General features: G+C 46.9%; 2 protein-coding genes across 2 annotated transcripts in view; one reads left to right on the top strand and one right to left on the bottom strand.

Moving 5' to 3' along the window:
* CSMD2 (CUB and Sushi multiple domains 2) overlaps positions 1-23792 on the top strand; it is a 786100-nt gene that overhangs the window by 343748 nt on the left and 418560 nt on the right. The gene's annotated exons all lie outside the window — the stretch shown is intronic.
* HMGB4 (high mobility group box 4) lies at positions 19931-20494 on the bottom strand. The gene has a single exon (XM_049879552.1). The coding sequence runs from the start codon at positions 20492-20494 to the stop codon at positions 19931-19933; it is 564 nt and encodes a 187-aa protein (XP_049735509.1).

Below are 23792 nucleotides of genomic sequence, written 5' to 3'. Positions count from 1 at the left end.
GAAGGGAGTGATTCTTGTTAAGTTCAAAATCCCATGGAACATCCAAGATAGATGGATATAAGGATCTGAGAATTGGTGGATGCTTACAGGTTGTAAATAGACGTTTGGGAGCCATCAACATAAAAATGAGTGCAAGGTAAGAGCTTACAACTAGGGACAGTAGGGAAAGAGGGTGGAGAGGGAAGACAAGAGGGCACACAGAGTCAATTCGGGGATGCAGGCTTACTGGGAGCCTGTCTCTATGAGAAGCGGGGTCTGGAGTTGGTGGCACTGGCATCTGTGTGTCAGGGAAAGACCAGGGCATTCTGTTGTCCGCTGAGCCCAAGACTCAGTTGTGACTGTCTTTTGTAATCAAGTCTGGCCCTTTAGCTCTCTGCCTGGCCTGAAGCATGGCCTGAAAACCAGTCTGTTTGGCTGGCCCATGAGCCCCTGCTCTGCTCTGGTTCTCCCTGTCACAAGGGCTAATCCTGTCTTTCTGGCTATATGAGATTACAGAAATAGTAAGTCCTGGTCTACGTGGCAGTACCTTGCTCAATCTCATCCCAGTTCTACATTCCAAATCCCATAATAAGGAGTGAAGGCCTCCATCTGAAGAGTGAGCAAAATAGTGAGACAGCCTGAAAATGGGGCCTTGTTCCCAGTTCAGATGCCTGAGTCCTCCTTGGGGTATCTCACCCAGGTTGATTGGGCCCTTGAAGAGTGAATAGGAGTTTGTCACCTAGACAAATGATGGTAGGCATTCCACACAATTCTGGAACAAGCTCCAGCTGGCAAGCTCTTGGCCCTATTTCTATCAGAACCCTTATCACAGTGACAAGTGTGTTATGTCTGGTTACATGTCTCTCCTCCCAGAGAATGAGGTCCTTGAGGGCAGGAAGCGTGCTTTGTTTGCCTTGCAGTTTTCAGCACAGCGTCTGGCATTTTCTGGGCATCATAAATACATTTTTGTCTCAGAGAGTATGATGGGATGAAAGTACCAATCTAGTAATTCCCTGTTTCCTTGGCTTAGTATGAATGGGGGAAAGATAGCATTTTTTTTTTTTTTTTTTTTTGGTCTTATCACTGGTTTCAAGTGCAGGACCAGTGATACTGAAAATCTTTTATAAATAGTATGTTGATTTGAACCAAATTGAAGAAGTTGCTCACATGGTAGGCATTAAGAAGATCTTTTGCAACATTTGGACTTGATTCGAGTATAAGAATTGCACCAGAATGAGCTTGGCTTCTCCTCCAAACAACATGGTCACAGTTTGAGAGTGATGCCTTTGAAATAAATCCCGTTTGAGTAATGTTTCTGTAGGACTCATAAAATCTTAATGGCAATCTTTTCTCATCTCAGAGACTATAAGAGGGAAGAGAGCGCCAGAATCACTGAGTTAGAAGTGGAGAATGCTGTATTTTTCTCATATGTGGTTTACACATTTAATGTAAATATTTTTAAATTGCAAATCCAATACTGACTTACACAGTAGTTCAAAAATCCTGGCTCTGTCCAAAGTGCTGAATCTCTGAACACATTCCCATCAAAGAGTAGGTAGTAGAGGCATCCATCTGGATAGAAAGTTCAAATGTATTAGAAGATTCAGTAATAGCCATACTAAGGGAAATAGCACAAATACGGCATAAATAATACCAACACGAATAGCTGAATGCCAAAGAGGGGGAGAGCGATAAGTTGGTAGCACTGAGCTCTCACCCTAGTTATACAAAGGAAAACTGACTTGGGAACCATGCATTCATCCAACGCACATTTTTTGAGTGCTTATTACATCCTGAGCATCAGGCTATGACATAAAATGAGATAAATCATAATCACTGGTCTCCATGAGGTCACAATCAGTGCTGGCTCAACCACTGACCTTGGTGGTGACCTTGGGCAAGTCACTTAACCTTTCTAGCCTTGGATTTCTCATTTAAAAATTGGAGATGAGAGGGTCTCACAAGATTATTGTGAGGATTAAATAAGAATGCTTGCAAAGCACTTAACACAGAACTTAGCATAGTGTAAGCTCTCAGTGAATGTTACATGTATTAGTGTGATGCACTGTGCTGCATTCTTTATATCCATTGTCTCATTTATTCTATGTTAGTCACATGGGATATGTTTTAATATCCTCACTTCACAGGTGAGAAAATGAGTTTCAGAAGAATGGGGTTAGGTAACTTGCCAAGTTCCCACAGGTAGTTAGTGGTGTGGACATTCAGAGTCAGCTCTATCTTACTTGAAAACCAATGCTTATAATTCTGGTACAGTCAGTTGGAACAGGGGTTGGGGATAGACAGACTGTCCTTCTCACCAATCCAAGGATGTTAGGCAAATTCTGCTCTCATCTGGGATGTCATTTCTGAGAAGGCGAATTCAAAGGGCTTGGGGCGGGCGCGTGACTCAGGTGCTTGTGCAAATTTTAGATCAGGAATGCTTGTGCACTGATGGGAATGGAAGGATAAATCCTAACCCTCGGGATAATGGGGCCAGACCTCAGCCATACAGACAGAGGTTCACCAGGCTTCACCCGTGAGGGAGTAAGTATGGGGACCAGAGACCCAAGCAGAGTGGTCAGGCAGATGGGCGTCACTTGGTGGGGAGAGATGCAGTTAACTAAAAAGGCTGCAGGGGCCGGGGGGCTTGATCCCACGAGGTACATGGCACTTTGGATGCAGAGTCAGCAGACCATTTCCAGAGTCTGCTGACAATAGGGGAAGGGACTGGCAACTCCCTGGCACTGGGACAGAGAAGGTTTGAACCTGAATGTGGCTGAGCAGAGGCTGGTGGGAAGCTGTCATCCTAGAAGCCACTGTGTCACACACCCCATTTGGAACCCCCAGCTGCAAGAAATTTGTGATTGTGCTGGTCTGTGTCCTGTGGAGTGGGGCGGGGTGGGGGAGGTTCTGAATGAGCGACAACATATTGCTGTCTCAGGGGTTAGAATGTGCTTTTCCTTTTAGTCCAAGAGCTTATGATTCGGTCTTGCAGACCTCACATAAGTAAATATTCTCTTTGCTTTCCTCCCTGTGGGAAACTCAGAGCCACAAAGCACAACAATGCCCCCCTTCCCTCCAAGGATACCCAGTAAATGATAGGGCTACTTGGTGTCCCCTTGATTGAAACTGGAAAGGTCATGTTTCAAAGTGCCATTGGGGCTTGCTTTTCCCATTTGTGAAAATCCTGGACTGTCCTGAGGCCTTTTTAAGGCGCCCTTGCAGTGCTGACCTTCCATAGGTGTCTTTCAAACGAGACACGCTGGAAAGCCTGGCGGGCCACCAGGCAGGTAAACGGATCAATGAGGGCTGTTCATCGGATTGTGCTCCCAGGGCCTCTGTGTCTGGTGCCGCAGCCCCTGCTGCTGCCGTCAGATCAATGGAGGAAGCAGATGGCTGTGTCGTGTCAGAACAATGACTCCTTTGCAGACACTCGCTCAGTCCTTCTCCTTCAAGCTGGGGAAGTCAGGGGCGGCTGTGCCTCATACCTGGGCAGCTCTGAGGAGACCTATGTTGGCTTCTGATAAAGGTCAGCAGGGGAATGGACCACGTGCTGGTTTCCTTCTTACCTGTGGTGCTGTCTGTCCTCATTGGAGGGGCCGTGTGGTTGCTCCTGCTTCATGTACATGGAGCCCATGGGGCACTGGCCTTGTCATTCTCTGTAGCTATAGGGCAGGCATGTTGTGCTGGAAAAAGCAAAGCAGGAGTTTCAGGTTTTTTTCGGTGCCTTCAGATACTAACAGCCCAAGGCTCATGGAATCCTCCCGGCTTAGGAATCCAGTTGCCATTGAATCAATCCAGACTCATGGTGACCCCATGTATGTCAGAGTAGAACTGTGTATCACAGGGTTTTCAACAGGTGATTTTTTGAAAGTGGATCGCCAGGCCATTCTTTGGAGGCGCCACTTTCAGTTAGTGGCCAAGCAAATCTCTTTGCCACCCAAGGATTCAGTATGCAGCGTCCTAAAAGGTCATTCCAACTTCTGAGTCTGCCTGACCTTCTAGATCTAGGAACCCCACGGAAAGACTCCCAGTTTCCACATCTTTATATCAGGAGAGAATCTGATTGGCTCTGCTCTTTAGTCAGGCGTCCATTCCTCATCCAATCAGCTGAAGCTAGGAAGGAGTAGGCTCAACTGGTACACAGCATGCAGGAGCGCACCCCTCTAGTGTGACTGGTGGGGAAGGGAGCAAGGCAGTCTTGAGAAGAAGGTACAGGCTGGGCAAGAACTCCAAGCCATGTCTTCTCCATTGGTTTAACCTCTCTTCCCTTTGGGCTCCCTAAGGAGGTAATTGAGAAAACCACTCTTTTCCTTTACCTTCTGGAGCTAAACAAAATGGTACAGATGAAAGGCCCGGCAGTCGGTGGAGAGGGCTTGAGAGCAGTTTCTGTGTGTCCTCACCACTACAATATTGTCTATCTGGCTTTCACAGTCTGCAAAAGGGAGCTCTGTAAACACCAGTGATTACTATGATTATTATGAATCCTCTAAGCAGCTAAATTTCCCAAATTCCAAGAGTTTTAGTGCCTTGGGATTTAGAGATATAATTTAGAAGAGCTGAGCCTCAAAAAGGTTGGTAACGATGGTCTTGGGTTACATCAAACAGCAGAGAGAATTTTGATGGGAATTCTAGGTCCTCATCTCCCCCCTCGTGGTGTTGGGACCAGCGGCATGAAGGATCCCAATTACTTGAGTCATTGGGCCCAGGAGTCCTTGCCTCCCAGCCTCCCAGAACTCGTGACCCAACCTATAAACCCACTGAACAGGTTAGGGATAGGCAATGCTGAACCGGCCTTGGGCCACGGAGCTGTGGCCACTCTGAACAGCTTCCTGCTGTTGAGGATCCCAGGAGCCTGGCCAAGTTTGGCCCATTTCCTCTTGGGCAGCCTTTTGCCTCCTGCCCACACATCAGTCTTGCCAAAAGAGGGCTGGTGCTGCAGTGTCGGGTCAGTTCCCCCTCTCCCCCATTCAGTTTTTACTCATCTCCTAGTGTTTTTCTCTGACTTCAGGACTTACTGAAATACCAATAAGGCAATACTATGTTTTATTTGATCTATTGACCAGAGCAACCTGAATCTATGTTCTCTGTCGGGCCAGGAATGTTTTGACCTTCTAAAAGGAAATGACTGCTCTCCGAGCCAGAGCCAAGCAAGCAGCTTAGACCCATCCACAAGCAAAAGGCTGGGCCTGGGGAGCTCCAGGCATTAAACCACCATCAAATGATGACTAGAGTCTGGAAGCTCGTGATTTGGAGCAGCAAGGGAAGGGAGGGAGCAGTGATCCAACTGCTGCCATGAGAGGCAGTATAGTGAGGATGCTGGGACTCAAATGTTTGAGTTTGGACCCTGGTTCTGCTACAGAATGCTGTGTGACGTCAGACAAGTTGCTTAACCTCTCTGTCCGTCCATCTCCTAACCTGCAAATCAGGATCATAATAGAATCTACCTCATGGGGCTGCTGTGAGTATTGGATAAGTCAGTACATTTGAGATACTTAGTACAGTGCCTGGTATGCAGTAAGTGCTCAAAGTGGTATTGTTCCCAGGTGCTACGTAGGTGCTTTGTACGATGTTTTCTTATCTTATTTTCATAATAATCCTGGGAAACAGATTTTGGTGTCCCCAGCACACAGACGAAGAAATTGAATCTCTGATGTTAAATAAATTACCAGGGCCACGTAGTAGTGAGTAGCAGGGACTGATTTATATGGTGGACATCTCTGACTCCAAATTCTATGTTCTTTCCGTGTTACCACCCTGGCTAGCCCTCCTCATAGTTAGCCTATGAGTACCAGTTGCTGTCAAGTCAGTTCTGATTCATGGCGACCCTATGTGAGTCAGAGTAGAAATGTGCTCCGTAAGATTTTCAATGGCTGATTTTTTAGAAGTAGATTGCCAGGCCTTTCTTCCAAGGTCACTCGAACTGCCAACCTTTCGGTTAACAGCTAAGTGCGTTAACCATTTGCACTATCCAGGGGCACCTAAAGTTAGACTGTTGTTGTTGTGTGCTGTCAAGTCAAATTTGATGCACAGCCATCCTGTAGGACAGAGTAGAACTGCCCTGTAAGGTCTCCTAGGCTATAATCTTTATGGGAGCAGATTGCCAGGTCTTTTCTCCTGCAGAGTTACCAGTGGGTTCGAACCGCCAACCTTTCAGTTAGCAGCCAAGTGTGTAACCATTGTACCACCAGGGCTCCTTTATTGTTAGACTAGATTACCATAATCACAGTCCTTCCCTTTTACTCCCCTCTGCTGAGTCTCTCGACACTCACCCAAGTGTCAGTGACCCTGGAATCAGAGAGCCATGACAACATGGACAAGTTACATAACCTTTCTGCGCCTCCATTTCTTTATCTGTAAACTGGACATAGTAATAGAGCCTGCTGAGAAACAGCACAGCAGGCGCTGACTCCTGGACACTTGGCCTGGCACTACCTTGGGCCTCGATGTTGCCAGGACCTGGCCTGGCACTCACAGCTGGGCCTTGGTGTCCTCCTGTTGAACATAAAGAATTTCACAGAACATCAACACCAGACAAGGCCACTCTGTGAGGTGATGGATTAAAAAAAAACAAGGCCACTTTATAATCACGTCTGAACTCAGACATAAACAAGACCATCATCCAAGATACGAAAATGACCTAACGTCCTCCTCCTCCTCCATCTGCATCTTGGCTAATGTGAGTGACTGCTGACTCTTTGCCAACTACAACTTTAGTCTTGCTTCATTCCTCCCACCTTCTAGATAAGATGTATTATGTACCTAATCATAGAATTTCACTTGCCAGTTTGTCATACTGTGGTGGTCTGCATGTTGCTATGATGCTGGAAGTTATGCCACTGGTATTTCAAGTACCAGAAGGGTTACCCATGGTAGACAGGTTTTAGTGGAGCTTCCAGACTAAGACAGACTAGGAAGAAAGGCCTAACAATCTACTTCTGAAAATTAGCCAGTGAAAACCCCAAGGATCAATAGAATACGGCCAATAGAGTATTGTCTGATGTAGTGCTGGAATATGACCTCCCTAGGTTGGAAGGAAGGAGCCCTGCTGGCGCTATGACTAAGCACTCTGCGGCTGTCCAAAAGGTTAGAGGTTCGAATCCACCAGCGGCTCTGCAGGAGAAAAGACCTGGCAGTCTGCTTTTTTAAAGATTACAGCCTAGGAAACCCTATAGGTCAATTCTACTCTGTCCTACAGGGTCGCTAGGAGCCGAAGTGGCCTCGATAGCACACAACAACACAACAGATTGGAAGACGTTCAAACTGCGCAGTGGCTGCAACAATAGACTCAAGCAACCAACAACTGTGAAGATAGTGCAGGACCAGGAATGTTCTGTTCTGTTGTACATGGGGTCACCCTGAGTCAGAGCCAACTCTACAGGAGCCAACAACAATCACAGAATAGTACACCTACTTCCTGACAGTATCTGATCCAGAACAAAGCTCCATTCCTTTGGACCCTCCCCCAAATCACCTACACAAGTCCAAACCCTACTGTAGGTTCTTTCTAATACCCTCTTACTGAGACCCCTGGGGTGTGCAATCTCACTCATTGCCATGAGTTGATAAACCCAACTTTGTTCAACTACAGGTAGATTCCTTGTGGTCTTTGGCTGGGGATGGGGTGGCGGGTCATTGATACTACCTTCTATTTTTTTTTTTTTTTTCTAGAGTTTAATGTGGTGATGCCTGGAAAGCACTTAGTAGTGGGTATGGGATAGTAGGTGCCCAGTCAGTATTAGTTATTAGCATTATATTTACTACTAAAAGATGTTCTTCCCCCTTGGGCAGAGCTGGTGAGCCCCCATTAACTCTGACTAACCAGCTCCCTTCTTTTCTGAAATCCATGCAGATACCCTCTTATGTTTGCCCCGGGCACTGCAGCATTTCCCTTTTGCATTTCATAGACCTTCACGCCTATAAAAACCCCTGTTGCCCATGACTTTCAAGACCACCGCCCTGCCCTGTCTTTGGGGCCTCCATGGAGAACATTCTATCAAGGTGTTTAGACAGCTTTGCAGAATCACTACAGCAAGGTGGGGTGGAAGGGAGGCCAGAGCAGTAGTGGAGAGAAGATCTGGCTTCAGCAGCCCCTGTTCTACTTCCTGGCATGAAGACTTCCATTGTGCAAATGGAAGTTTCCTTACCCACTTGCCAGACCAGATCCTTCAGCAAAAGTGTACTCGCAGCTGCATCAGCAAGGGGCAGCCCCAGGGTTGCAGAGTTCTTCCATGCCCATCGCTGCTAATTGCAGATAATACAGTAAAAATACAGAGCCGCATCTGTTCGTTTCAACATTGGTATCGAGGAATTTACGTGGTTGATAATGACAGGGTGTGAGGGGAGGAAGATGCTTATTCTGCCTGCGATCCAGAGACGCAGCTGTGAGCAGAGAGCTGGAGGCGTGGTTGCCGGTGCCGATCAAATTCTCTGGGTACCAGCCAAGCCCTTCCACAGAGGCGCCAAGGGGTAGATCCAGGTAGTTCTCTGGAAATACCCACTGCTTAACCAGTCAAGCACAGAGCGTGTCCAGGCACCAGGAGGCCTTCTGGCCCAACTCTGCCCCATTTGCAAGGGGTTCCCAGGAGAAGGGGAAACCGACCACTGTCAGGCAGCAAGACACAAGGAGGAGCATATCTCTCATGGATCCAGTTGCAAGCATTTTTCCAGCAAGCATACACTGAGCACCTAACCTGGTGTCTCAGCTTTTCATCTGTAAAATGGGGGTATTTAAAGTGCTGCTTCATTGGGTTGTTACATTAAATAAGATTTCTTAGTTGTGGTCAAGTCAATTCTGACTACATGGTGACTTCATGTGTGCAGAGTAGAACTGCTCCACTGGGTTTTCAAGGCTGTGACCTTTTGGAAATAGATTGCTAGACTTGTCTTTCAAAGCGACTTTGGGTGGTTTTGAACCGCTAACCTCTCGTCTAGTAGTTGAGCACTTAACAATTTGCACCACCCAGTTACCTCTTTCGATAAGATAATGACATGTAAATTGCTTCAAACTGTACCAGGTATGTAATAAACATTCAATAAAAGTCAGCTAGTATATTTTACCCTGTGTCAAGCTTTGTGTCGGATTTTAGGGATACAAGGAAACCCTGGTGGCGTAGTGGTTAAGTGCTTAAGGCTGCTAACCAAAGGGTCAGCAGTTTGAATCCGCCAGGTGCTCCTTGGAAACTCGATGGGGCAGTTCTACTCTGTCCTGTAGGGTCCCTATGAGTTGGAAATAAAGCAGGGCCCCTGCCCTCTTCCGCCAGCTGGGGAGAGAGACAACAGTGTGATCTGCAGTGAGATGGAGGTGTGTGTACTTAACAGAAGGTGCTGTGATCACAGAGGAGAGTGGGAGTGACACCAGCCTGGAGCAGCATGTGCAGAGGCCCTGAGAAGAGGGTGAAAGTTTAGTGCCTCAGGGGAAATACTGTGTAGCAAGACCTTTGTTGTTGTTGGAAGTCAGTCCCAACTCATGGTGACCCCATGTGTACTGACTGAGTAGAACTTCTCCATATGGTGTTTATGGCAGTGACCTTTTGGAAACAGATTGCCAAGCCTGTCTTCCAAGGCACCTCTGGGGGGGTTCGAAACACCAACCTTTCAGCTGGGAGTCCAGCATTTAACTGTTTGCGCCACCCCGGACTCCTTAGGGTGGGCGTATTGGGTATCTATTGCTATGTAACGAATCACCCCAAACTTAGTGGCTTGAAACAACATTTGTTACCTCACATGTTCTGTGTGTTAGGAATCTGGGTGTGGCTGAGCTGGGTTCTCCAACAGAGTTTCTCACAAGGCTGCAATCAAGGTGTCCACCAGGTCTGCAGTCATTTCAAAGTTCCAGTTGAGGGATGGACCCACTTTCAAACTTATTCACATGGTTGTTGGATGGAATCGGTTACCCACAGGCTGTTTAACCCCGGGCCTTAGTTTTGTGATGGGTGTTGGCCAGAGGCCACCCTCAGTTCCTTGCCACATGGCCCTCTTCGTAGGGAAGCTTTCAACATGTCAGTTTGCTTGGAGCAAGCCAGAGAGTGAGAGAGGTCACAGTCTTTTTATAGCCTAATTTCAGAAGTGACATCCTTTTGCCCTATTCTATTTGTTAGAAGAAAGTCCAGCCCACACTCCAGGGGAGGGGATCACACAGGTGTGAATACCGGGAGGCAGGGATCATCGGGAGCCAACATGTCAGAAGCTGCCTACCACAGTGAGTGTGTGGGACAGGACAGCTGGCAAGATGGGCAGTGGCCTGATTATGGGGGCATGTCAGACCCTCATAGGTGATGAGCAAACATTGAAGGGGTTAAAGGGAGGAGTCTTAGAAACATCACTTAGCCAGCCAGAGCAGAGAAAGAACTAGAAAGGGAGCAATGGGTAGGAAGGGCTGTTACAAGGAAACTGTTAGGAGAGGAGGGCCACATGAGAATGTTGATTGTATCGCTGGTAATCCAACTCAGAGCTTAGGGCCACCTGGAGGGCCACACGCCCTCTTTGGGACTTTGGCCAAACTGTTTCTCTTGCTTGGAACTGCCTTTTTGCATGCTGTCTTTAAACCATCCTTAAGAGACCAGGCCAGGCAGCCCCCGTGTATAGGGTACTTCCCGAACACCAGACTGGGGTGATGTTCCAGACATCCCACTGAATCTTTGGCACACCTGTAGGGCAGGTGTTATTTGTGGGAGTGTGACTGGAAGTCACATGACAAGACAAAGGGATGCCCAGTGCCTTTGTGACCTCATCCTGATGATCTTCATTTTAATAAGCCCTGCTTCTGGTACACCCCGTTCTAGGACCTGACCCCCAGTCTTAAAGGCCCAGAAACAGGACCTTTTTAACCCAAAATAATTGATGCTTTTGTGTAGACTGAAATCAACTAGAAGATCTCAACACAACTGTGCAGTCCGGACGTTAATCGATTGTTTCACAACTGGAATCAACTTCTCTGTTGGAATTAGAGGGAAACCCAATAAATAAATATACTTATTCCCCTCTCAAGTTCAGAGTCAATTGGCAGATGCAGGAGGAAGACAGATGAGAACCAGCATGTCACCTTTATTACTGGTTGATTGGATAGTACAGCTGAATACATTGGGCAGCCAAAGAGAGACAGACATAGAGGCTGAACTGAGCACGATAAGCTCTTCCTCCCAGACTCACCCATGAGAGAAGTCACTCCACCGTGGAATGAATGAGTGGGCCAAAAGAGGGAGAATTCTTCAGTGGTTCTTCTCCCTCTTTTAGTGTCAACATCACCTGGGAACTTGTAAGAAATGCTAAGTCAAGGACCCGCTCCCAGAAGTACTGAATCAGAAACTCTGAGGGCAGGGCCGAGCAATCTGCATTTTAATAAGCCCCGGAGGGTGTTTCTGGTATACACTAAAATTTGAGAACCACTGCCCTGGTGGCACAGTGGTTAAGTGCTATGGCTGCTAACCAAAAGGTCAGCAGTTCAAATCCATCAGCCGCTCCTTGGAAACCCTATGGGGCAGTTCTGCTCTGTCCTATATGGTCGTTATGAGTTGGAATCAACTCGATGGCAATGGGTTTGGTTACTTTGGTTTTGGTCTAGTAGAAGTTGCTCCACGTGGAAATAGACCTAGGAAGAAGTGTTCCTCTGGAGCATTCTGCCATCAAGACCCACCCTTTCCCTCTTCCCCCATGCCTGATCTTCTAGTATCTTGGAAAATGTTTCACAGTGTCAGAGTTTCCACATTTGGTTGTTAGCTTACAGCTGTGCCAAGGAAGACCAAGCAGAGGATCTTGTTGATTTATTTCTCTTCCAAAAGGAAAAAAAAGGCCGTGTGGGTTGATATTTTCTAGCCTTGGCTCTTTCTCTTACAGCCTTGAAGTAGGGGGCATCCTCCAGTTGGTATTTGATAGTCTCTGAAGACTTCAGAATGGCCAATAACTAGAAGTCAAGGATAGAAGCTCATAGTCCCCTTGCGTTAACTCTCCGTGGCTCCCTACTACACTTTGATTTCAATATAAACTTGCCAAAGCCTGCAAGGCCTCTGTCTCCTGCCCTCACCCACTCGCTCATGCACCTCCAGTCACTCTGACCTCTGTTCTGCTCCTCTAATATGCCAAACTCACTGCTGCCCTAGGGCCTTTGCACTTGCTAAGCTGTTGGCTGAAGAACTCCTCTCTCAGCCTTTGGCCTGCCTGCCTCCTCCATGTCTTTTACATCTCAGCCCAAATGTCATCTCCCCAGAGAGACCATCTTTGACCACTCCATTTAAACTGCCCTTCACCACACCTGTCATTGTTTGTATCATTAGCCTGGTTTATTTTCTTCAGAGCATTTGACAGGATTGGAAAATTACCTGGGTGTATTTATTTCACGGCTTTGAACTGGTTCATTCTGGGTAGAACCCCTGCCAAGAATTTGCATTTTTAACAAGTTCCAGGCAATGCTAATGCTGTTGGTTAGGGACTAGGGACGAATTCTGAGAACCACTAGTAGAGCAGTGGTTCTCAAAATGCATTATACATAAGAATCACCTGGGGATCTTGTTAAACTGTAGATTCTGATTCAGTATATCTGAGGTAAAAACTAAAACTCACTGCTTTCGAGTCAGTTCCGACTCATAGCAACCCTATAGTACAGAGTAGAACTGCCTATAGAGTTTCCAATGAGCAGCTGGTGGATTTGAACTGCTGACCGTTTTGGTCAGCAGCCGAGCTCTTAACCACTTAGCCACCAGGTGGAAACGCAAATTCTCAGCAGAGGTTCAAGCCCGGAACAAAGCGATTCAAAGCCCTGATTGGTTTGTTGACCTATTTACTATCTGTCTCCCCGTCACTGGCATGTGAGAGGCCAATGACCTTGCTGTATCCTTAGCAGGAGACCCTGGGTGACGCAAACAGTTAAGCACTCAACTACTAGCCAAAAACATGGCAGTATGAACCCATCCAGAGGTGCCTCAGAAGAAAGGCCTAGCAATCTCCTTCTGAAATGTTACAGCCTTGAAAACCCTACAGGGCAGTTCTACTCTGAAATACACGTGGTTGCCATGTGTCAGAATCAGCTTGATAGCAACTAACAACAGAAGAGTTCTTGGTATGTTTCAGGCATAAGATTTGCATAAGTATTTGTTGAATGAATGAACAAGTGAATGGATGCCTAAATGGGCCCAGGAGAGGCTCTAGAAGAGAAGGATCAGTGGAGAGATTCAGTCATCAACACAGCGGCGGGCCCAAAGACTCTGGCGTTCGCTCCCCAAGGGCAAGGACCCCTGAGCCCAGCCCCGAGTGGGCCTGGCGTGCTGGCACCACACCAAAGGTTGCACCTGCTTTTCCTCTCAGCCATTCTCCTGGTTCCTGGCTCCTGGGACTGCTCCTCCTCATTCCCTCCCTCCCCCTTCCCTGTCATTACATTAAAGTCACTGGAAGCCAGCAGATTCACACCCTCCTGTTGTCTTTTTCATAAAGGAATGTTAATGAAGTTCGTTTTCAGCAGGGGCGGGCGCAAACTGTTGTCAAAACTCTGACTTGGCCACCCACATTCACATAATTAATCACGCAGGAAACCAGGAACGGAGGCATAAGGACTGGGAGGTGGCTGTGTGGGGGCCCTTTTCCAGGGGAGAAGTGCGGCACAACACTGCCGCCGCCGCCCACAAGGAGCTCCCCATTCAGGCTGGAAAGAAGATAGCCCAACCGGAACCACTGCAGAATAGTACCAGTCAGGACTGAATTAGCACGGAGGTGGGGAGAGGGCTCCCCCAGCTTCAGAGGTTGGTAGCAAAATAAAGGAAATTAAACAGGTGGGGTAGAGGCTGGAGGAAGAAACAAGGTTAAAGACAGTCTCTTCTAGAATTGTGAGGAAACTGGCATTTATCGATTAGTTATCTGTTGCCATGTAGCAAATCACCACAAACTTTGACATTGTCGTTAGTTGCTATGGAGTTAGCTCTGACTCATGGTGACCCCGTGTACATCAGAACGAGATGTTGCCCAGTCCTGCACCATCTTCACACCAGTTGGTATGTTCAAGTCCATTGTTGCGGCCACTGTAGCATTTTGAATGCCTTCTACCCTAGTAGGTTTATCTTCCTTATTTTGGACACTATTCTGTGGTGAAACCATAGGGTTTTCGTTGGCTGATTTTTAGAAGTAGATCTCCAGGCCTATCTTCCTAGTGTGTCTTAGTCTGGAAGGGCTCCTGAATCCTGTCCAACAGGGGTGACCCCACTGGTATTTGAAATACTGATGGCATAGCTTCCAGCATCACAGCAGCATGCAAGCCACCACAGTATGACAAGCTGACAGAAGGGTGGTGAACCACAAACAAGCAACACATTTTTTAGCTCAAAATTTCTGTGGGCCAGGAGTCCAGGCTTGTCTTAGCTGGGTCCATTGCTTGGGGTCTCACAGGCTGCAATCAAGATATCAGCCTGGGGTGTGCAGTCCCCTGGAGACTCACCTGGGCAAGGCTCTGCATCCCTGGTCATGTGGTTGTTGGCACCATTAATATCCTGTGGGTGTAAGACTGAGAGCTTCCATGGCTGGCTGTTGGTGGGCTTCACAAACATAGCTGCTTATTTTATCAAGCAAGGATAGTCTCTGGAACAAATCTGCTCACAAAATGGGGTTTTATATATCATCACGTTGTCGTGGAAGTGGCATCCATCTCCTCTGCCATATCCTGTTGGTTAGAAGCAAGCCACAGGTCCTTCCCACATTTAATGGAAGGGGATTATACAAGGATGTGAACGCCAGGAGGTAGAGATCATGGGAGGCCACCCCACCTCTGTCTCCTACAAGTACCTGTTGTGTGTCAAGGACTGTGCCAAATACGTTTGCATGTGTTACCTCATTTAATCACTAAAACAACCCATAAGGCTGATACCACCTCCCATCACACAGATGAGAAGCCTGAGGCTCAGACCAGTGAGAAACTTGCCCCATGTCAGGATTGGAACCACTCACCTAAGCACCAAGTTAACCTGCGTGAACTTAGAGGCCGAAGGGGCAGCATCCTTACAGTGAGGAGCAAGAGCCTGAGGGAGGCAGGAGGAAGTGGGGTGGAGGTAGGGGAAGGGGGCAGCAACAGGAGGGTGATATGCCCCATGAGACACAAGACCAGGAGGAAAGGATGGATGTGGATTAGATTTTGAGAAAAGAAGAAAACTGAGAGCACTTTTGTCGGATAATCTCTGTTTTTCTCTGAAGCAGAAAATGAGGGCGTCTCCTGAGAGGGCGGGGTGGAGGGGAAGCAGAGCCAAGTGGGAACAGCAGCTGTGGGGACTGGGAGCGGGCATTGTGCCTGCATGAGGACAAAGTTGCCAAGTTGGATGAGGCTGCTTCCTCCACGAAGACTTAAGCCACTGACTTGGTGGTGGGACCTGTACCCTGCCCACCCTTTATGTGGTCTTTAGTTTCATCACAATGCCCTGTGCGCTGGGGGTTATGCCCAGGTCTGTGTCTCTCACCAAAAGGAAAGTTCTCAGAGGACTGGAACCTAATCTGTATGAGTTTCCTAGGGCTTCTATAACAAAAGACCACAAGCTAGGTGGCTTGTGAGAACAGAAATCTACGGTCTCACAGTTCTGGAGGCTAGGAGTCTGGAATCAGGGTGTTGGTTGTTTTGATAACTTCCAGTCTCTGAGGGAGAATCTATTCCAAGTTTCTCTCTGAGCTTCTGGTGACTGCTGGCCATCCTTGGCGTTCCACTTCCTGCTTCCATCATCATATGTTGTTTTTCTCTCTTTCTGTGTCTCATCTCCTCTTTTGTAGAACACTGCTCGTATTGGGATTAGGGCCACCCTAGTCCAGTATGACTTCTGTTAACTGATAACTCATAACATCTTCAAAGACCCTTTTTGCAAACAAGGTCATATTCACAGATACCCAGGGGTAGATCTTCAACGTATCTTTTGGGGGGACACAATTCAATCCATAATAGTGTACCTTCTGAGCCCCCCAAAATTCATGTCCTTCCCACACATGGAATACACTCACCCCACCTCACCCTGTCTTAACACATTCCACTATCACCTCTCATCTTCCAAATCAGATACGGGTGAGACTCCTGGTATGGTCCATCCAGAGGTGAAATTCCACTTCATCTGTGTGCCTCTGAAACCTAGAATACAAGTTACCTGTTTCCAGAATACAGTGGTGGCATGGGCATAGGATAGATATTTCCATTCCAAATGGGAGAAAGTGGAGGGAAAAAAGGGATCGCAGGTCCCAAGCAAGTTCAAAACCCAGCAGGGCAAATTCTATAGGATTTCAAGGCTTGAAAATAATCTTGTGTCCTTTGGACCCACTGAGGTAGCAGCCCTGTTGTGCCTCCCTGTCTCCAGCACAGATCCTGGCACATTGAGTCCCCCATAAATGGCTGGTAAATCATGTAGTGGGAGACCACAGGGGCACCCTCCCTGATATCAGGGGGCCTTACACGTCATGCAGAGTGGTTTTCACTGGATGCTGTGTGGGAAAAAGAGGGAGCCTTATACAGTCTTTGATTGGGAGCAGAAAATGGTCCAAGTCCTAGTTCAGGAAGGTTCCTCTGATGACTTTAGGCAAGAAGAGGTGGGTGGTGGGGAGAGTGATGCCGGCAGGAGCGCAGGGAGGGTCTGAGACTTGGAGAAGCAGTGTGGTCAAGTGCTCAAGAACACAGACTGAAGCAAACATCGGGCCCCTCCGTCCCCCCCGGGAGAGCTGTTGTAAGTCTCCCACTCCAGACTGTCATGTGGCCACCAAGGGAATGTGGACCCAGGACAATGCTCAGCCTCCTAAGGCCAGGCCGTTTACAGGGAGGGAGAGGAAGTGATCGCTATAGTCATCCCAGGGGAATGGTTAGATCTGTGGAAGCATGTTTATATAGTGTCCCATTCTATGATTTTGTAGACCAGTAGGGGTTTGTGTCCTTTCAGTGTTTCTCTGGGGGTGGCTTTGAAAAGCTTTACAAGGAAAGCATTATACTTTCAATCCTTTAAAAATAATTATCAAATATCATGCAGAAATAATATCCTTGATAGATAATTATCAAGTATCATGCAGAAACGATCTGGTAGACCTAGACCAGCTGAAAGTCAGCGGTAAGGTGAGAGTTGGGCATGGAGTCAAATATTTGCCACTCTTGGTCATCTCAGAAGGGAGCTCAGTTGTTTTATGTGAAATGTATGATCATTTGCTAAGAGCTCACCTGTGTCATGGTCCACATCTCAAAGTATCTGACGTCTCTGGAAAGTAAGCTTTCTGATTTTATAAGCCAGCTTGATTTGATTTGATACGTATTAAACATGAGAGGGCAGCAGCAAAGGAAGAAAATATTGGGCTGCATTATGACCCTGTAATCTCAGCTCCACACCATATAGAAAACTTTTAATTACATTTCTATCAGTTCTTGAAGTGAAATACATATATTTAATATTATAAAATGTCTTCATCTTAATAGGTGTCATGGATTGAATTATGTCCTCCAAAAAATGTGTGTATCAGTTGGCCTGGGCCATGATTCCCGGTATTGTGTGATTTTCCTATATGTTGTAAATCCTGCCTCTGTAATGTTAATGAGGGAGGATGCCTGCACGGCAGTTGTGTTAGTCAGGCAGGACTCTACCTATAGGATTGGATTGTCTTGAGGCAATCTCTTGAGATATAAGAGAAGCAATCACAGACAGGGAGCCCCCATACCGCCAAGAAAGCAGCCCTGGGAGCAGAGCTCGTCCTTTGGACCTGGGGTCCCTGTGCAGAGAAGCTCCTAGTTCGAGGGAAGATTGATGAGAAGGCCGACAGAGAGAGAAAGCCTTCTCCTGGAGTTGCCACCCTGAATTTGGACTTTTAGCCTACTTTACTGTGAAGAAATAAATTTCTCTTTGTTAAAGCCATCCACTTGTGGTATTTCTGTTATAGCAGCACTACATGACTAAGACACTAGGGAACCAGCTTGCTACAATAGAAATAATAGTAGTTGTCATTGTTAGCTGTTGTCAAGTTGGCCCCAACTCATAATGACCCCATGCATGTCAGAATAGTGCCATTCCTATGACAGTTTACAGATCAGACCTTTGCGATCCACAGGGTTTTCATTGACTGATTTTCAAAAGTAGCATCAGGCCTTTCTTCCTAGGGTGTCTTAGTTTAGAAGCCCTGCTGAAATCTGTTCAGCATAATAACAGCCCACAAGCCCACACTGACAGAGAGGTGGTGGCTGTGCGTGAGGTGCGTTGGCTGGAAATCAAACCTGGGTATCCCACATAAAAGATGAACCTCCAGTGTCCCCTATAATAATGATAGGTAACTATCAAATATTAAAAACAAAATTACCTATCATTTAATAGGTACCATAGAAAAATCTATTAAAAATTACCATCAAATATTATCTATGTGCCGGGGACCATACTGTGGTTTACAGGTAATATCTCATTTAATTCTCCTAATAACCTAAGACGTGAATATGACACCCATCTGAGCCCAAAGTCATCCAACCTGTCAGTGGCAGAGTTGAGATTCAAACCCAGGCCTGTCTGATTCTAAACCCTGAATTTCTAAATCACCCCACTATAATACCTCTCACCCCCTTAAAGGTTCACCCAGTTCTAAAACACTTTTAAAATTATAGTAAAAATCCATATTTTTGAAGTGTTTTAGAACTGGGTGAGCCTTTAAGGGGATGAGAAATTAAATTTTAAAAGCACACTTCAAATAGTGCATTAGAGTAGAAAATCCTCCACCATGGTATAGGGTTTCAGGTGGAGTTAGGGCAGCCTGTTGCATGCGTAGCCTGGTGACAAACACAATTTTGCATTCTGACCCAGGCTTTTTGATGAAAAGACGTCAGAAGAGCCAATCTCTATTGATTGGTATGAGACAGTTCACAGTGTATTGTCTGGGAAAAAAAATCCAGTTATAGCAGACACAGCACAAATTTCTTATCAAGTATGACTCATTTGCAAGTGGCAGAAAACCTAACTCAGACCATCTTAGCAAAAAAATGAAATGTCTCGGTTCATCTTCAGTAAAAAGTCCGGAATGATGTGATGTCTCTAGGGTTCTAAATGTATTAGCCTCATTCGGAGGCTCTCTGTAATGGCGGAATGACTGAGATCCACTCTGATGGGACCGACCTGGGACCCACGCTCATCACTGAGCCAATCACTGTGCCAGGGGGATTCCTGGCCTTCGGACCCTGGTATCAGCCTGGGAATCAGGCTGCTGTTAGGGGTCATAAAAGCAACAAATGTCCTCATGTCCTCAGTTATGTGACATGACTTGGGTAGATGCTCACCAGTGTCAACAGGGATTTCTTATAGAGATTGGGATGATTTTTACTCATGTTTCAAGCCTGATGCAGTATTTTGTTTATTTTAAGTCATCATAAGGATCATCCTAAAAAGCATAGGGAACCCCATTGGAGTCCCATACCGACTCGCTACTGGTATCTACATCTTGCTGGAGGTCTGGTATCTGAAAATACAATTGGAACCCTAAATTCCAGCTTCCTGACCTCTGCTGGCTTGGTCCATCCATGGAACAAGTTCCTGCTTGGTCATCTTGTCATATTTCTCTGCTGGGACCTGGATTGGGAGCCTGACCTGAACTCCAGGTCTTCTGGACCTGAAAGTCTGTACTGCCACCCCCCTCACCAGAGCTGGACCTAGTGTCCCTGGACCTGACCCCTTGTATGGTCCTCCAGCCTGGATAGCCACTTGGAATCAGGATGCTCCTACCTCCATGCCTTCTAACTTTTTCACACCTGGAGACTCCCACACTACCTGTCTGAGCAAGCCCTGTGGATTCTGACCATACGTTCCTTCAGACACTGCTGCCACCTCTCTCAAAGCCTGCCTGTCCCCAGTTTCTCATACCCAGTCTCTCCTCTTACCATGCCACTCATTTCCCCAAAGCAGTAGCAATGGCCGCTCTAGAGCCACACGCGAGACCAGGGACAGAAGAGACAGGCAGGACAGGTGAATGGCATTTTATTTTTTTCAAGTTGAATCCATCAGCTTCTGCCTGACTCCATTTTCCCCCTGCGCTGGTTCCTAGCCATTCGGACGCTCTTCTTCCTGGCATTGCGTTGTTTACGGTAGACTTCAAGTTCCTCCTGGTACTTAGCTCTCAGGAGAGCTGCCTTCTGTTCATACGGCTGCTTTTCCACGTCTGTCGTTGCAGACCACATCTTCCCAGTGGCCTTTGCCACCTGCACCACTGACCAGGTTGGGTTTTCCCTCTTCAATTGGGCATAGTGATCTTTGCAGAAGAGTATGAAGGATGATGGAGGCCGTCTGGGTGCCTGGGGGTCGCGCTTTCTCCGTTTCTTCCTCTTGCCCACATAGTTCATCATCTCTTCCTGGTATCGGGCTTTGTCGAGCTTGGCCAGGGCTTCATATTTGGCCTTTTCATGCTTTGAAATAGATCTCCATTTTTCTGAACACTTTCTAGAGAACTCTTTAAAGCCAAGGTAGGAATTTGGCTGCTGCTCCTTGAACTTGTTTCTGTAATTCAGCAAAAAATGGATGTAAGAAGAGACGTTCACCTTAGGCCTTAGCTGAACTTCTTTTCCCATGTTCATAAGATCATTTTTTTTTTTTTTCTGGATTCAGGAACTTGGACAGCAGAGACTTTTGTCCCCACACTCCAGGAGCAATCTAGAAGGTCCTTTGCTTGTGGTGAATTTTTCTCTCTGCAAGAGCTGCAGTCGGAGGTCGGCCTTTTCAGTGGTGGTGTCATTATTGGGTCAGAGGAGGGGTTGTGACATCACCTGCAGCCTGGCCAATCCTAGCCAGTGCCTGTGGGAATTTGCATACAGGCACTCTTAGGGGTTAGACACTGGAGGGTCAATTTTTGCCTCTCATGAAAGATGGTTCACCCAAAGAAGGCTGTAGGGCAGCTACTTCCACTAGAAATATTTCTTCTTGTCTTCCTGGAGGCAGTGGGCTTTGCTCAGCTGTAAAATCCAACTGCTGTCAAGTTGACCCCAGCTCATGGTGACCCCACATGTGTCAGAGTAGAATGGTGCTCCACAGCGTTCTCAATGGCTGATTTTTTTTTTTTTTTTGGAAGTCGATTGCTAGGCCTTTCTTTGAAGGTGCCTCTGGGTGGACTCAAACCTCCAACCTTTTGGTTAGCAGCCAAGTGCATTAACCATTTGCTCTACCCAGCTGTAGGGGGTTTTAAGTCCCTTGGGTGTACTTACGAGGCATGGGGTCAACCTTCCCCACTATAGAATTGTCAGGGTGTCACACCATCCCTTCCAGAGACAGGCTGGAAATAATGAACACGAGGAAGTGGATGGCTCCAGAACTGTCAGGATAAAATGTGAAGTCTTTCTGTTTGCCTTGAACAGTGGCAGCTCGTAACCGGCAAAGGGTTTAGTAGTAACTCTAAAAATAATCAGGTATGACAGCTGTGACTTGGTTCCTGTCAGGACAAAGTTGTCTAATTTAAAACCCAAGCACTTGGGCTGTGAGTCTGAACTCTTCACTTCTCCGAAGAAATTTGGGGGAGGAAAGAGGGAGGAGAACCCTGAGATTTTCCTAATTACACTTGCGTCCATGAAAATGAGATAGAGTCCCCCACTCTCCTCTCAGGGGCCCCTGTTTCTCAGGGTTGTAGCATAGAGCTCTAAGAGCTACGTTCAAACTCACTGGCTTCTGGCTGTTTATAAAAGCAGTTGCATGTAATACAAGAGCCTCCCAATTGGAGAGAAAACAAAAGACAAGGAAAGCATTGTTAGTGACCTTTGGACCTTGTGCTAGGTACTTGCTTATGTGGTATTGGATCTAATAGAAACTCAGTGGTTGATGCTAGCTCTCAATTTACAGGACTAGAAAGCTGCCTGTCATTAATATGAGACTTTCAGAAAGTAACTGTTTGAGGGCAAACAGCCACTCACAGGTGGGAGCCTGGTTCCTGACTGATGACTCTTGCTTCATCCTGTCTGCACAGAACAGCTTCTTTGGGGGCTGAAGGTCCAGATGTGGGGCCTCAGCAGCTAAGCCTGACCAGGAAACTTGCCTGAGACTGTGCTGTGTTTTGATATTTTACCAAGTCCCTTCCCAGGGCTCCAAAATTGACTTCAACTTCCATTTTCTGTAAACAAAAGATGAAAATTGGTTAGTCCCCGGTCCTGAATTCTTGCTCCAGTTCTGCCAGATGGCTGGATTCCCTTAGCCATCACCTCCCTACCCATGAGCTTGTGGTTTCTCATCTGTAAAATGAACAATTTGGACTGAGCAGAGAAGGCTTCCAGGTGACATGCCATAGTTGTGTGGCTGGATTTGAGGTCGGCCTGATGATCTACTTCTGAAAATTAGCCAATGAACAAACCCTATGGGTCACAACAGAATATTACCCAGTATAGTACAGGAAGATGAGCCACCTAGGTTGGAAGGCACTCAAAATACACAGTAGCCACAACGATGGACTCTCCGGCATACCAATGATCGTGAAGATGGTGCAGGACCTGTTGACATTTCGTTCTGTTTTACTTGGGGTCACCATGAGTTGGACCCAATGCTATGGCAACTGACAACAACAAGGAGGTATCAGATGCCATTTGAGGATGCCTGGGCAATTTTTGGGGGGGGGGGCAATTGAAGTTGGTGGGGGGCTGGGGTTTGACCAGTGGGAGCTGATTACTCTGGGGATATTGCTCAGCCTGGGCAGCTTTTTTCACTCCAGTTCTTTCTCCCAAGGGGCCAAGGTTGGCCCACCTGCTCTTTGGACTTCAGCTGAGGAGCAGAGATGAAGGCGGCACAGCTCGTTCCTGAGATAGGATGGGATGTGAGGATAAACTTGACTAAAAATCCACACACATTGGTCAGATTCTGCTCAGGCTCAAAAGAACCATAGCTGCTATGTGTCTTTGTTCACAACCTTCCACCCCCTCACGCCGATAAAATCTTGGAAGATAAGCTCCATGATAACCATGTGGAGGCTAGCAGATACAGGAAGAGGCAGCAGTAAAAGGTAAACTCAATGGCAATCTTTTGATATTCGGGCCAGACTCCCTACCAGGAGGGATGAAGCAGGGGAATTCCTTGTTTGTTCTTAGCTGCCTTTGAGTAGACTCCAACTCCTGGCGACTCTGTGTACAACAGAACGAAATGTTGCCCGGTCCTGTGCCATCCTCACAATCGCCGGCATGTTTGAGTCTGTCATTTCAGCTACTGTGCCTATCCATCTCACTGAGGGACTCCCACACCCTAGTTGGCCCTCTGTTTCACCAAACTTGATGTCCTCCTCCAGCAACTGATGTCTCCTGATGATGTGTCCAAAGCAAGTGAGTCAGAGACAGTTCTGTTGTGATCTAAAGGGTTTTCATTGTAAGGGGCAGAGTAGAACTTCCCCATAGGGTTTCCAAACCTGTAATCTTTTAGGAAGCAGACTGCCACATCTTTCTCCCTTGGAGTGGCTGGTGAGTTCAAACTGCCAACCTTTCAGTTAGCAGCTGAGCACTTAACTACTGCGCCACCAGGGTGCCTTAATTTTTGAAAGTAGATCATTACACCTTTTTTCCTAATTCCTTGTTTAAATACCAAAACACCAAAACCATTGCCAAGTTGATTCCGACTCACAGGCAGCTTAAAACTAATAATAGTAAAATAAAACAGTTGCCATGGAGCTTGATTCTGATGCATGGTAACCCCATGTGTGTCAGAGTGGAACTGTGCTTCATAGGGTTTTCAATGGCTAATTTTTTGGAAGCAAATCACCAGGCTTTTCTTCCAAGCCGTCTTTGGGACTTAGACTTCCAACCTTTCAGTTAGCAGCTGCGTTAACCATTTTTACACCCGAGGACTCAGGGAAGGTAAATAAACCTGGCTTTCTAATCCAACTATGTGTGCCAGGCATCTAAGGTG

This window comes from Elephas maximus, chromosome 3, assembly GCF_024166365.1.
Source record: "Elephas maximus indicus isolate mEleMax1 chromosome 3, mEleMax1 primary haplotype, whole genome shotgun sequence".
Classification (NCBI taxonomy): Eukaryota; Metazoa; Chordata; class Mammalia; order Proboscidea; family Elephantidae; genus Elephas; species Elephas maximus.
The sequence above is the reverse complement of the archived record's forward strand: the minus strand, read 5'-3'. Positions and strand labels throughout refer to the sequence as shown.